The 15,155-nt window shown below is 41.1% G+C and overlaps 1 protein-coding gene across 1 annotated transcript in view; it reads left to right on the top strand.

The window, feature by feature from the left end:
• The first annotated feature begins 12,144 nt into the window (after positions 1 to 12,144).
• Positions 12,145 to 15,155, top strand: part of LOC139692071 (T-box transcription factor TBX18-like) — a 130,929-nt gene continuing 127,918 nt past the window's right edge. Inside the window, exon 1 of the mRNA XM_071590102.1 lies at positions 12,145 to 12,367. Coding sequence (XP_071446203.1) covers positions 12,145 to 12,367 — 223 coding nt within the window. The remainder of the gene's footprint in view (positions 12,368 to 15,155) is intronic.

Raw genomic sequence — 15,155 nt, 5'->3', positions numbered from 1 at the left:
TGTGTACAGTCACCAAAACACCTCATGGTTCATGGATAAGGTGAACGTTTATCCCTTTGCACATGCAGAAAGGTGTACTAAATTCTCTCTTCGGTAGAACAATGCCCTTGTATGTACCTAGGATTGCACATGCTGGCCTCTTGCAAATTCTTTTAGCATTAGGTCAATAATGCATCATGACATGCAAGCAAAGATAAGGCTATTTTTGGATTAATGCTAAAGAAATCTCACCTCCCCTAATGATTTCTTTCAACAATCTCCTCCTCTCCCCCACCATACCATGCACTTCCTCATTTGTTTTCTTTTCTGTCCACTTCACCTTCTCCATCCTTCTTCAGACCCACATTTCAAAAACCAACCAATCTACATCTATCATCCTGATTCAGTGTCCATGTTTTCGTCCTGTACAAAACTGTGTTTCATTTCAAAGTTTTACAAGCCTTTTCTTAACTACCTTACTCATTGCCCCTGTCATCAATTCCTTCCTTTGCCTTTGTAATTCTTTGGCTTATGTCCCTTCTAATTTGACCATTTTGGTCTAGAGGACTTCAGTGATAGGTAAATTGTTCCTCCTGCTCTAGTTTATGAACTTCTAATTCCTTACATCAGCTTCCAAAATTTGTCTTTATAAATTTGAAATTTATGAGGTAGGAGAAAATACTTGCAGGAAAATGTATATCAAATCAAATTTCTTTCACAATCATTTAAAGAGTAGGTTTGTGGACTGACATTATTGAAAATGAATCTGATAGAATATGATAATGTTTAATTTAGATTTCCCTTCTTTCGACTTGCCAGGGATGCAAGGTTTTCCAGGATGTTTTATCCTGGATTACTGTTTGGAGAGTTTAGGTTTGATTTTAGGCATTCCTGTGGGCACTCACATCCTCTCCCAAGCGGTGTGATTTTTTAGGAACCAGAACTACCTGGGAAACCATAGGCGGCACAGGGAAAGGAACTGGCCCGCTTAACACCTTAATGTCCGAATTTCGCAGACCATTGGGTTTAGTGCTAGGTCAGCTCTACTCTGACCAATGAATACAACATATGGGTTAATTATTATAAGTAATCTACTGGTAAAGGTAGGTTTTCAATTAACACAAGCTACTAAAAAGTCCTCGTGTCTCTCTAAAAAAAACACATCCGACATCCTACTCTACAACAAGCCCCTCTTCATCTCTGTTCACTTCCTTTCTTTCTTCATCCCGTTCAACATCCCCATCCTATTCCTGCCCTTTCCTCGTTTGCCTAGCATTCTCCCCTCTATCACAGCTTTTTATATCCCATTACCGATCAATATGCTTCTCATCCATTTGTCCTGTCTCCTTATGATCTCTCCCAATAATGCCCTCTCCTCTCCCGCCATACCTCGTTTGATTTCCTTTCGGCCAGTTCACCTTCTCCATCCTTCTCCACACCCGCATTTCAAAAGCCTTTCAGTCTACGTCTATCCTCCTGCTTCAATGACCACGTTTCCGCGCCGTACATAGCTACGCTCCATATAAAAGTTTTTAGTCTTTTCTTAACATCCTTACTCAACGTCCCTGTCTTCAACTCCCTCCTCCTTGTGAAAGCCTCTTTGCCTAGCGCAATTCTTCTCCTTAAGTCCCTACTACTTTGACCGTGTTGGTCCAAAGCACTTCCGAGGTACGTACACAGTTTTACCTGCTCTAGTTTTTGCCCTCCTATTTTAATGTTAAGCTTAGCCTTTTTCTTTCTAGAAAATCGCATAACCTTGGTTTTATTAATATTGATTCTCATCCCATACATGTCGCACTGAATTTCCAATTCATTAAGCAATGCTAGCAGCCCCTTGGCTGACTGACAAATCAAAGCTTGGTCATCAGCAAACCGAACTGATTTTACGAATTCCCCGCCCGCTTTCATTCCTACTCCAGTTCTTCCTTCCTTCCTGCCTCTTTAATCATTTCCTCTGCATACAGGTTGAACAGCAACGGTGATAATGGGCGACCCTGTCTGACACCTCTTCCTAACACTGCCCATCCGGACTCCTCGTTCCCCACTCGCACCTGTGCAGTCTGAGACATGTACAGGTTGCGGATTAGCCTCCTATCCCTCCAATCTATTCCTATTTTCTTCAATATACTCATTAGTTTTTTCCAATTCACTCTACCAAACGCTTCTTCGAAATCTATGAAACAGATAAATACTTCCTTATTCTATTCTTTATTCCTCTTGATTAATACTCTCAATCCTGCAATGGCATCGCGCGTGCCTCTCCCCTTCTTAAACCCAAACTGATGAGTAATCATTTGCCCTGCTCTCTATCCTTTTGTTTATGATCCTGAGAACCACTTTAGCTGCGCGGGATATCAAACTTATTGCCCTGTAGTCCTCACATGATGTAGCATTTACCTTTTTCGGAATAGGAATTAGCACTCGCCTCACTTCTCGTCTCCTTCCTCATAGATGCTACGAATTAGTACATATAGGCTCTTCCTTCCACATTTTCCTAAACTTTTTAGTAGTTCCGCAGTAATGTTATCCACCCCCACGGTCTTATTTGATTTCATCTTCTCAAATACCCTTTCTATCTCAGCGCCGAGTAAGCCTGGATCTAAGCTATTTTCATCTATGCCATATTCTCTTTTTATGTCTAAACATTGCCAAAGTTCTTTACCATACGGGTCATCCATATTCGTATTCCTTCCATCTCTCTTGGATATTTTCTGTTTCAACGATTTTCATAATCGATTTTTATCTGATTTTTAACCCAGATTTTCCCTTTTAGTTTCCCAACAGTGTTTTAACCTTCCTGTAGAGCGTACTAATTCCACCTTTCCTCTGCAAAATTTCCATATCCTCGCACTGTCTTCCACCACGCTTCTTTTGCTCGAATTGTTAACCACCTCAGTGTCTCTTTTAAGTCCATACTTTGTCTAAGTAACTCTCTATTTATATGCTTCCATTTCAGTGTCGTCTTCCAAGGTCGTCGGTTCTGCTTTTATCCCTACTGGTAATATTCTATCCGTTGTATTATATGTAAACTACGCTTTTTCCGATCTTTTTATTCAATACTATGGCAACCCCTTTTTCCCCTACGCTGTATATTACTCCATAAGTATCACTCAAGTAATCCCCACTATCCTTTCATCTTACCTCGCATAGACTTGTAACTTCCATATTTCATCTTTCCATCTCTCACTTTATATTCTGTAATTTCCTGTCGTCAACGCTGTTCTTACATTCTAAATGCTATTCTAACCAATTTGGTCTTCTTCTGCGTCTTCGATTCTGCTGTTGTCGGGTTTTATTTACCAAGGTTTCGTGGGATGACGACCGCAGAAGTCTTGCCTCTCCCGCTGTTGGGCACAACACACGACTAATTGAACCGAGTCCCATAGTTGCCAGGGACTATTTTATTTATATTGTCCATCATAAAAAAATATTGGAATAATTATTGAGGAGGTATCCCGTTGCCTTCCTCAATAGTGTTTTTAACGGGACACCATCACTCAATGGCCACCCTACTGGGGTCAGACGCCTTCGAAGCCGCCTTACCGAGGAATAGACGTTGCACAGACTACCTCCCCTCGGGCTACTAACCTTCGACCTATTTGGCATGGGTGACCATACCAGAAGAAATTATTATTTTTCCGGTCAGCACAGCTCTAGGTGTCATCGGAACACTCATACCCTCCCAGCATGTCAAGGATTTTTTGTTACCTGTACTTTCCGGGTTTGAACTTCTACCGTAACATCTAAGATTTACGTCTTTTGGTTATTTTACTTCTTTATAAAACAAAAATACGACTGGTAAAACAAGTACCCGTAAAGTACACTGGTTTAGATGCACAACTAACCTCTTACAGCACTCATGTTTTCCTTCCCTTTCGGCTCTGCAGTACTTTTTGGTTACTTTTGACTTGGCAAAGAGGGGAAAATATTAGTTAAGATCGAAAGTAACTCGCATTATAACTTGCTGCTGTACCATTTTAAGTTTGCATCCTCTTTCACATCTCCTGTTTCACCTTGCAACTCCATTCCAAATGGAAGGCAATCTCAGGCTGGTGGTAGTTTGGATTGCCAATCAGTCTTTTACTGGAAAAAAGATAAAAAATGTAATGTTACTCTAATGGAAATACTCAAACAAAGAAGTAAACAATTGACAATTGGGCTCATTTAATTTATTTTGTATTTTTTTGCTAGAAAATTAGTACCACTCACGTGCTCTACGCAATTTACCCATGCAAGTGCGTGAGGAGTTTTTTCATGCACTAAATATATGGTGCAGAAAATCTCATACCATATTTTTTTAGGACATTCACCTTCTTTACGCTGTCTTTAATAATTCCGCGGTTTTCCTCCTTTAAAGAATGCATAGTTGAACGCTTCTCTTGTAATCATAATCTGATTCTGATAATAAACAATCAGTAGACATAAATGTCTACTGATTTGGGTGATATCAGTAAACATATCACTCATCTCAAGTTATGACCTTTTTTTTACAAAACCTGGGTCATCGTTTGCGACTTGGAGCGAGTCCCTTGCAACTGCAGCACAAAATTCTCGACGCTGACGATATAAAAGAGAATACGATGAGGCCGTTGATGATCATTCCAAAAAAAAAGACTTTGCCGACTGTTTTGAACAGTGAAAGAGACGCTGGGGTTGTAAGGTCCCAATGCGGGTACTTCGAAGGGGGACTAAGGACTCATTGTTCTAGATCGGCTGTTTTTCTCAAAATATTGCATTGCTGGTTCCTTTCCGGACAGACCTCGTGAATGTGAACGATATCTTGACATAGATTAAGGTGTTATTTTTTAATACATGGAAAGCGCATATGGAAAAGGTGTAGTTAGGAGAATAAAAGGTGATGCCCGGGAAAACCGAGGAGCTAAAATTTATGAGAGTGCAAAGGAATAGGCGTATAAGTAGATAATTTTAACAAATTACGGGTAAAGTAGTATAGCATTTTTAAAAGGAGAATAGTAATGATCGAAAGCAATTAGTGATTTTCGCAGAGGTAGAATAATGCAAAAAATTTGAAAAATAAAAAGAAACCCTTTGGGAACTTGCTAATAAAGAAGGAAAGCTAGGCAAGAGCGGAAGGTTCTATGGAAGAATAATTGGTGATATCATTAGGATGAATGCAAAATTAATGTTTGTTGGAGGGAGTATTTTGATTTGCACGGTAATAAAGTGGAGAATTAGTATGTGACAAATAAATGAATTAGGTGTAACATTGGATGCTGGGAATTTGATTTAAAAAATGGGAGAATTTAGCGGACCTAACGACACCTGTTAACTAAACCAATAATGTAGCTTAATTTCTAAAATTCTTTCATATCACCAACAGATAATGATATTATCATAGGAACTAAGATGGTAGTAGGTAAGTGAGGTAGTAGGTATTTTTCTGGAGCAATAAATATAATTGAAAATGGTTATATCGATATATCTTGATAGCGTTCAGGGCAGGGGCATTCCTCCTGAGGTACACGAGGTGTATTCGATTAATAAAGACAATTAGAATAGAATTTTATTCATACGTCTATTTCAATGTTATCTCCTTCAAAGTATTGCTCATTAGATTAGACTCACTTGTGCCCGTGCTTTTTCCAATCCTCGAAACACTTGTGGATCTCGATATTTTTTATAGCTTTTAGCTCTCTCAGTGACGCGTTTTAAATCTCATATATACTTGTAAAACGACGACTCTTTTAGGTTCTCTTTATTTTTGGGGAAAAGTTACGCGGGGTCATGCTTGGCGAATATGGAGGCTGGGTCATCATTACAGCGCTGTTTTTGGCCCAAAATCCACGAACAACAGCCGTGTGAGCAGAGCGAAAAGGTGCATTATCGTGATTGTTCAAAAGCCATGAATTGTTTCGCCATCAATACGGGCGTTTTTTTCGTATTGCTTCGCGCAAACATCGTTGAACTTGTAAGCATTACTTTTCATTTATCGTTTGGCCTTGCGGCAAGAAATCGCGGTGCACTATGTGAAATTACAAAATTCTCTTTACTTTTTTGAACACACCTCGTAGTAGTAGTAGTATTTAGGGGAGGCGACCGACAGCTGAGGTCATTTGCGCCATAGGGGATGGACAGGAAAGGGTAAGGGTGGAGAGAAACTCGGCGTCGTAATTAGCCTACTCTTAACGAAAGGCGCCAAGGGGTCCGCAGCTTGACGTCCCATCCGACGGACGGCGCACTCACTCAAGGTGCCCTCCACAAAGCATCGCAAGGAGGGATCGAGATACCACTGAAAAATATTCAACACCGCCGGGATTTGAACCCGGGCCCTCTGGGAGGGAAGCCAGTACGATAGCCACCGAACCATTTGATCCCCACACACCTCGTATACCCTTACAATAAAAGGCTTCTTATTGATACGAGATCCTGCGATCGGATGACCCTCGTAATTAATTTTTATTGAATTGACATCCTCTATAATATTGTTGTTTACCAGTCAAAAACAAATTCATCGGGCTCTTTCCCCTTCTTTCGTAATCACTGCTTCCACTTAGAGCTGGCTGAAAGCCATATGAAACTCGAAGAATGCTTATATGATGGCAATCTCTAGTAAATTCTCCTCAAGGGAAATGCAGCATGGGCTATGTGAATAGGTATAGGTACTCGATGCATCATTCGACCTCTCGCTGCATCCATTATATCAGGATGTCACAGCGGAATTTTTTGTGAGCAAAGAGATCCTTTTGGATGGGGAAGGAGTCTTTTGTCCAGAACCCAGAGGTATAAGCGAAGTCTGCATTGACTAGTGTCCCCTAGAATGAATCAGTTGCGTGCTCTTCTCGGCCTAGTCCTGGTGCTTTGGGGTCTCACAGCGGTGCGGCAGCTTGCGTCCGGTACGCAAAAGTTAGTTTCGTTCGGTTTTCATTGCAGTGCACCTGAAGTAAATTCAGACGGTGGAAAGTGAGCATTAGCGTGTGATTTTCATTGTACTGGAAAGAAAGGTAAATTATATTTCACATTCCTGTTTTTACGTAATTATCTCAAAATATTTCCTGAAAAAGTAAAATTTAAAGATTTAGTCGAACATACCCATTATTGCATTTTGTAGACATGCTTGTATGTGTTATAGTGTGCGTGCATTAATTTTTATGAGGATATATACTGGTATTCTTAATATTTCATGAATGGATGGTGCCCAGACACGCTACAGCTAAAGAAAAGAGGTAAGGTCGGAGTCGTACCTTAGAGCCAAATTATTTTTACAAATTATTATTATTAGATAATCTATCAGTTAAGGTAGGTTTTGGGTGAACATAAATACGAAATAAATATCTTGTTTCTCCTGACAAAACACATTCCCGAAACCTACTCTACATCAAGCCCTTCTTCATCTATGTGTACTTCCCTCCTACCTTTATCCCGTCCAACAGCCCTATCCTGTTCCTGCCCTTCCCTCGTTTGCCTAACATTCTACCCTCGATCACAGTCATTAGTATCCCACTGCCAATAAATTTTATTTTCATCCATTTTTATAGAGTATTCAATAAAAATTGTACAACGGCATTTGTGTCCCTTTGGTTCAGCGATCCTCGTTCCGTTAATTATAGCCATGAGCAGTTTAATACGATTTTCATTTTCTAAGCACAAAAAATTATTGTTGGGTATTATCACTTGCTAGCCTTTATGCGTTGTTCCCGTACAGTTAATCCATTGAGTTGCTAATTCTGGAGTCAGCAGATCTATTGCTTAGGATCATTTCATTTGTATGAAAGTTAAGGATCGATCTGTCCAGAAATAAAATTATAATCACAAATGTGGTGCAGACTCAATTAAATTTTCCTTGATCAATAGGAATCGTAAAAATATTTTCATCGACAATCAGGGCTCATTAGTATCTATAGAAGGCAAAAATCCTGGGAACATTTGATTGAGAAGATTCCATCTAAAAATTAGTTTGTATTTTGCCTGAATAATAGCTGCTTAACCCCTTAACTGACAGCATCAGCACAGAGTAGGCAGAAGAAGAAGACCGAATGATTTAGTAAATGAGCTTGGAATGTTGAGAAAATGTTGAGGACAGGAAAATTAGAGAATATTAAGCGAGAGATGGAAAGAGGAGGTATATCGTAGATATTTTAGGTCGATATGAGGTCAGATGGGAGGATAGCGGGGATTACTGGAGTGATAGTTTTGTAGCAATATAAAGCGGAAGGGACGAGAGACAACGAGGAAATGCCATAATATTGAATAAAAAGGTAGGAAGAAGCGTAGGCAACATAGAGCAAGCAACGGATAGGAAACTGCTGCTAGAGGTAAAAGCAAAACCGACTAACTTGGTCATTGTTCAGGTACATACCACCAAGCAATCATAAGGTGGAAGAAGTCGATGGTATATATGAATAGTTGGGGGATATAATCGCGTGTGATCCTGCAAGAAAACATTTGATAGTGATGGGGGATTGGAATGCGACATAAGGCGAAGGAAGAGATGGTGATGAGGGGAGGGACTACGCTTTAGGTACGAGGGATGACCGCGGCGAGAAAGCAGTTGAGTTCTGCAGAAGATAGGGGTTAGCAATTACCAACACTTGGTTTAGACTCCAAAGAAGACGAAGTAAGGCACAGGTTTAAGAACAGGGTGAGCACATCACACAGGTTCCCGGGAGCGGAATGTTATCACAATTTTGTTGGTATGAAGTGTGACGTCCATTTCAAAAATATAAGGCAGGAGCGACGGGTTAGCAAATCAAATGAAGAAGTATTAAATAGAATGATAAGGAGGGAGTATCAGCAAGCTGCAGAGAAAATAATGAATGAGGAAAAAGAGCTGAGTATTATCCAGGAAAAATGGAAATATATCAAAAAAGGGGTATCAAAAGCCGTAAAAGAAACTATAGGAACTGTAAATGGAAAAAGGACAAGGAAACCTTGGGTGACGGATGAAATGATTACAAAGACAGATGAGAGAAGGAAATGGAAGAAATTAAAGCAGAGTTAGGCAGAAGGATGTACTAAGAGTTTAAAAGAACTGAGGTGGCTAACAACTAAAGCAAAAGAAGGGTGATGGAAGACCCAGTGTGAGGATATGGAAAGTTTGCAGAGGAAGGGTGAAATTGGTCCCCTCTACAGGAAGGTTAAAACAGGGTTTTCAAAAATGCGTTGAATAGAGTGAATTGGAAAAAAACTAATGAACATAGTGCAGAAAATTGGAATAGATTGGAGGGAAGGAGGCTAATCCGCAACCTGAGTTTCTCGAAAGTCTCAGGCTGCTCAGGTGCGAGTGGGGAACGGGGAGTCCGGATGGGAAGTGTAAGGAAGAGGTGTAAGGCAGTGTTGTTCATTATCACCTGCGATGTTCAACGTATATGTGGATGAAATGATTAAAGAGGCATGGGAGAACTGGAGGTAGGAATGAAAGTGGGCGGGGATTCATAAAATCAGTCAGGTATTTTGATGACTAAGCTCCATTTATATGTGAATTAGAAATTCATTGCTACATATATGGGATGATAATAAATGTAAATAAAACAAAGGTTGTGAGGTTTTCTAGATAGAGAAAGGCTAAGATAAACGTTAACACAGGAGGGCAAAATTTAGAGTAGGTGGAACATTTTACGTATCTCGGAAGTTTTTTAGGCCGAAATGGTCAAAGTTGTAGGGACGTAATGAGACGAACTCCACTGGACAAATAAGCTTTCGCAAGGTGGAGGGAGTTGATGACAGGGACGTTGAGTAAGGATGTTTAGAAAATGCCCGTCAGGACTTTGATATGAAGCGTATTTATGCACGGCGCGAAAGCATGGTCACTAAAGCAGGATGATAGACGTAGATTGGAGGCTTTTGAAATGCGGGTGTGGAGAAAGATGGAGAAGGTGAACTGGCCGAAAGGAAATCAAACGAGGTATAGCGGGAGAGGAGAGGGCATTATTGGGAGAGATCATAAAGAGACAGGACAAATGGATGAGAAGCATATTGATCGGTAATGGGATATAAAAAACTGTGATAGAGGGGAGAATGCTAGGCAAATGAGGAAAGGGTAGGAACAGGATAGGGATGTTGAACGGGATGAAGAAAGAAAGGAAGTGAACAGAGATGAAGAGGGGCTTGTTGTAGAGTCGGATTTTCGGTTTGTGTTTTGTTAGGAGAAAAAAATATTTATTTGGTAGTTGTGTCCATCCAAAACCTACCTTAACCGGTAGATTACCTAATAATAACCACTAAAGCACCTGCATCGATTAATGACTCTCAGCCAAGGGGGTGGAGTGTCTTTTCATATGTATATAAAGAGGATGGATGAGTTCCGAAGTGCAGACGCTATTTTCTTGCCAGAGTCCAAGTCCATCTCCGATTTAAGTTTTTCATTTATATCTACGTATTATAATTTGTGTTTTCCCCCAGAAAACAAATCTTACGACTACATTTTGCCGTATTGTGGCATCATTAGCTAAGTTTCATAATACGGTGAGATACATTGTGCCATGGAAAGTGTATGACAAATATAATCAATCTAAACTTCCGCGAAGTTAAGCCTGAAGTGTGTCATTTCACTTAAGTTGTTCATTGCTCTATCCAAAATTGTAAGTTGATAAAATATAGGAATTTAGAAATAATTTGAAAATTACTCGCGCAAAATTCTCACCAATAATATTTATAGACTTGCAATGCGTATAGATAGGTATTATGCACGTATGGTGCAGAAAACTGACTTTAGGGAGAAGAGAATAAGCGCACATATAGAGAAAGTTTTTGGGAAAGAAAATTGGGAACGATAGAGAGAAAATAAGTCGGACTGAATGGAGGAATGACGTAGGTTTCTGCATATACTGGGTTAGAGAGGATGTACCCACGCGGCTATCGAAGGGGAAAGAAAAGAGGATTTATCGAGGCTATTAGGATGCTGAAGTTGGCGACAAAAGGGAAATTTTTGGCAAAAGGCTATTTCGGCGGTATGAAGAGCGATAGAAATTATGAAGACGTAAAGAAGAAGGCACTTCAGTCAAAAAATAGTTAGGATGGAGGAATTTTACGTCGCTATTCAACAACAGTCGTTAGAGACCGTTCAAAAACTCCATCCAGCGGAAGACTACCTATAAAAATGAGTATGCACCTTGAGGAAATAATTTTACACGGTTAACCATACTTTGTACGATGCAACTCTAACGGAAATCTCCTGTCTAGCGATTGCTACGCGGAATGTCATGCGGTAGTATTCTTTTGGAGAGACCGCCATCTCGCTCGTCTGGATCCCGCCCACTTCAGTCGTGGGCGTTTCCAATGGGGAAGCGGCGGCATACGATTGGACACACCCCCTCTCCCACCGCCCTCGTTAGATGCACGCGAGGCTTCGATTCGACTCGGAAAGGTATTTGTGGGTAGTGTTGGGGAAGGTGAGACTCCCGCCACTCGCTGACCTCGTCTGGAATTAATCGGGACATCGTTTGCGAAGGATGGGAGTTAAACAGACCCTTCCTCCCTCTCCCCCTCCCCAAACTATTTAAAACACCACCTACCCCCGCCCGAATTTTCACCTATCCTGCGAAGCGCAGGTGGAAGGCTGCCGATGCCACCGCAAGTTCTCTCGGCAAGGGGCGGGTGGATTTTAATTGGCGGGTGAGGAGGAGATCGTGGAGGGCGGGCTCGCTCGGGGCTGACCCCTGGGCGGGGCTTCCTCTAAGGAGGCGAGGAGGTCGTCCGCCAGGTGAGCTCGGCGAAGGAGGTTGGGAGACTTAGGCGGCGTGTGGTAAATGCTTGCTGTTGACTGCCTTTCATTGTCGGCACTGCGCTTCCGGCGTTCGCACAGGATCCCAGACCCGTTCTACCCTCCACACGAACGTCCGTTGACGCGGCTCTTTTCCTGCCGCTACTTGACGGGGGCACGGCTGAGGGCGGAGTCCACCTCCGCGAAAAACACCGCCACGCGAGGGTGTATTTCGCATCCTCCACCCCCTTGTTCCAGTATCTCGCCGAGTACTCCCGACTTCCAACCGACCGGTTTCCCCTCTTGCCCTCCCCGTGCTGTGCGCCCCGCTGCCTCGAGACGAGTTCAGCACGGTGCGGCACCTTCCTTAGCGGCGACGTCTACGTGCCACGATGCGGCCTATCTGAACAACTCACCTCTCTCGTCGAAGTCTCAGAGCGCTCTGCCCATCGAGTTCGCGGGAGGTTAAACTGGTGCCGACGCGGGTGTTCGGAGTGACGGCGAAGATGACGCTCAAGAGGGAGGCTCCCGAGACGATGAGCAGCCGGGCCAGGGCCTTCTGCGTGGAGGCCCTGATCGGTAAGAAGAGTAGGCGAGGTGAGGAGGAGAGCCAAGCGGAGGAGGGGAATAGCAACGGGACGGCGGTGGAGGACGAAGAGGAGGAATTGTATGGCGGTGCGGTGCACGTCGGCGACGCCCCAGGACCGCCGCCGAATGAGAACAATACTGGTACGTGCGTCTTTGAACCATAGGATATTAACCATTTTATTACCCATATGAGCGAATTTGTGCGTCGAAACTGAGCACGAGAATAATTTGCAAAATAATCAAAATTTCAATTCTGGTGTACTTCTAAAGTATAGGATAGACGTTCGTTTGGTAAACTTGCCTGGTATTTTTAAACAATTTTTTAATTAAACAGGTGAAAACGGTTTCCAGTGACATGTTCATTATATTTTTCAGAGTTGAATGAAACCAAAACAGAAATTTCTTGTGTAAAAATTTCTTCTCAAAGCGCGGTTTCAAGTCTATCCAGGTTATTGTTTTTTGATGGAAGTTTACTCTCTGTCGATAATTATGATTGAATGCTTTCGGGTACTGTTAAGAAACACTGGATGCCCCAGAAAACGGAGCCACTCCCGAAAGAAAAATGTCGTGATGGCATGAAAGTGCTAATGACGGTCAGGGAAAAATCCGGAACTCTTCAATCCACTAATGAGGGCGATGAACGCCTCTTTTTTTTTATCAATAAGCCGTTTCGGTTTCTTCTTTTTCGATGAACATGAAAGAGTAAGAAGAGATTATGATGATAGTGTTTGATCGGATCAGATTCGGCATGGGATCGGATTAGAACAAATGCTGGTGAAATTGTTTTCCCCTGGATATGTTTTCATTGTGAGGAACATTCGACTGCGGGCGCAGGAGGGCTGACTAATGGCAATAATCGTGAACTTTCTAATAGGCGCTGTCTTTAAACTCCTACTATTCTGCTCTCCTCGCTGAAGGGCGGCGGGTCGCAAATGATTCGGAAATTAAGTATTCAGCAACAGCTTTTTGCGAATTCCACTCCAGTAATTTAAATTAATCTTTGGATTGATCACTCAGATGGAATGTGGTTTTATTTGAAGCTTCACGATAAAAATGTATTATCTGAAGATTTTGAGACAGATTTTGCGAACCTATCGATGTATCACGAATTTATTAATGTTTATTCGTAATTCAAGCATTGTAAGTATGCTAGTTTCCTTAGCTAATTATTATAGCTTTCTTTGATTCTGGTGTGACTTTCGCCCTTTTGAAAACGATTTTTCGTGCATGCTCGCTGGTAGTCGACATAAAGCGCATTTTGTCTAAATTTTCGGCCTCTTTACGTTAGTTTCTCTTCTTATAAGCTATTAAATTAACATTTTTTCAACGAATTCGATCCATGTAGCTTATTACCGCGTATGTGCATGAAGCTTTCAGCGTCTGTATCATTATTATATCAGAAATTAACAGTGGAAAACACTTTCAAAGTCTGCAGTACTATATTTTAAATCCAACAGCAGTGACATTTTCGTCATTTTCATACAGTCATTTCTGAGCGCATTACAAAATGTGTCGTAGGTATGGGATGAGGGTAAATGTTAACAAAACAAAGGGAATGAGGTTTGCAAGAGTTAGAAAAGCCAAGTCAAACTTTAAAATAGGAGGGAAAAAGCAAGAGCAAGTAGAACGGTTTACGTATCTTGGAAATGTCTTGTACCGATATGGTCAAAGTAATCGGGATATTAGAAGAAGAAGAGCGTTAGGCAATGAAACTTTCACAAGGAGGAGGAAATGGATGACAGGGACGTCATTAGTGAGTAGGTTAGAAAAGACTAGTGAACACTTTTATACTAAGCGAGGTTTTGCGTAGCTCGGAAAATTGGTCGTTGAAGCAAATGATCGATGTGTATAGGAGACTTAAGGTATGGGTGCAGAGAAGGATGGACAAGGTAAAATGGACGGATAGGAAATCAAAGGAAGAAATACTAAATAGTAGTACACGGATGGGGAGGAGAGAGCATTACTGGGAAAAATCCAAATAAGTCAGGAAAGATGGATGGAGAGTATTTTGTTTGGAGATGAAATGCGGAAAACTATGATAGGGGGCGGGCACTATGCAAGCAAGGAAGGGATAGGAAAAGGATTGAGATGTTGGATGGAATCAACGGAGATAGAATGCTGCGGGGTTTCAAGACCAATTAATTGGGGTATGGGGTAACGGGTTTGGTCTTGTTAGGCGAGACCAATAAAAGTTGGAGGGTATTATATGTGTTTATTCAAAAACCTACCTTAAAACGGTAACTCGCCTTAAAATGGCTGCCTACCAAATAATAATACAAGTGTAACTCGAAATTTAAAGGGAATCTTATTTTTAATAGAATAGAAGCAAAACGCACTCGCCGGTGTAATCGATGGATGATGCATAAGTTTGTTGAGAATCAGTCAGTAAAAACAGAAAATATATGAAGTTTATCAAGGGCAAACATAACAAATGTCATAAAAAATATTACTATCCCTTAAAGATTAGTATTATGAAATAATTCATTTTAACAAATCTATGTTTTGACGTATGAAATGGGCGTAAGCACGCATGATAGATAGCTATAAATATCCACATCTTTAGATATTTCTGTAGGAATAAGATTTTTCACAAAAAAATCCCTTGAAAAAAATGTATGTATTTCATTTCCACAGATACTTGAATGTAAGTTGATACCCCCGCAAAATATTTCAACATTTAATCATTCGTAATTATATATCTTAAATAGGATGGACTTTGTTTTACAGAAAATGAAATCCTCCATCGGAATATGTTTCTAATGGAACTTCACGGTATGGAAACCAAAATTTGGTATGAGTCTGTTGACTCCCATTGAGATATATCTGTAGAAATAAGTAAAAAGATAATTTTTACTCTTCCTCGTCCATCTTTTTAATGATGCGATGAATGTGTATTGAAATAAGTTTATGCTATGCAATCACTTTTGCT

This window comes from Hetaerina americana, unplaced genomic scaffold (genome assembly GCF_022747635.1).
Source record: "Hetaerina americana unplaced genomic scaffold, ioHetAmer1.1.p SCAF_4, whole genome shotgun sequence".
NCBI lineage: Eukaryota > Metazoa > Arthropoda > Insecta > Odonata > Calopterygidae > Hetaerina > Hetaerina americana.
This window is presented reverse-complemented; position numbering and strand designations above follow the sequence as displayed.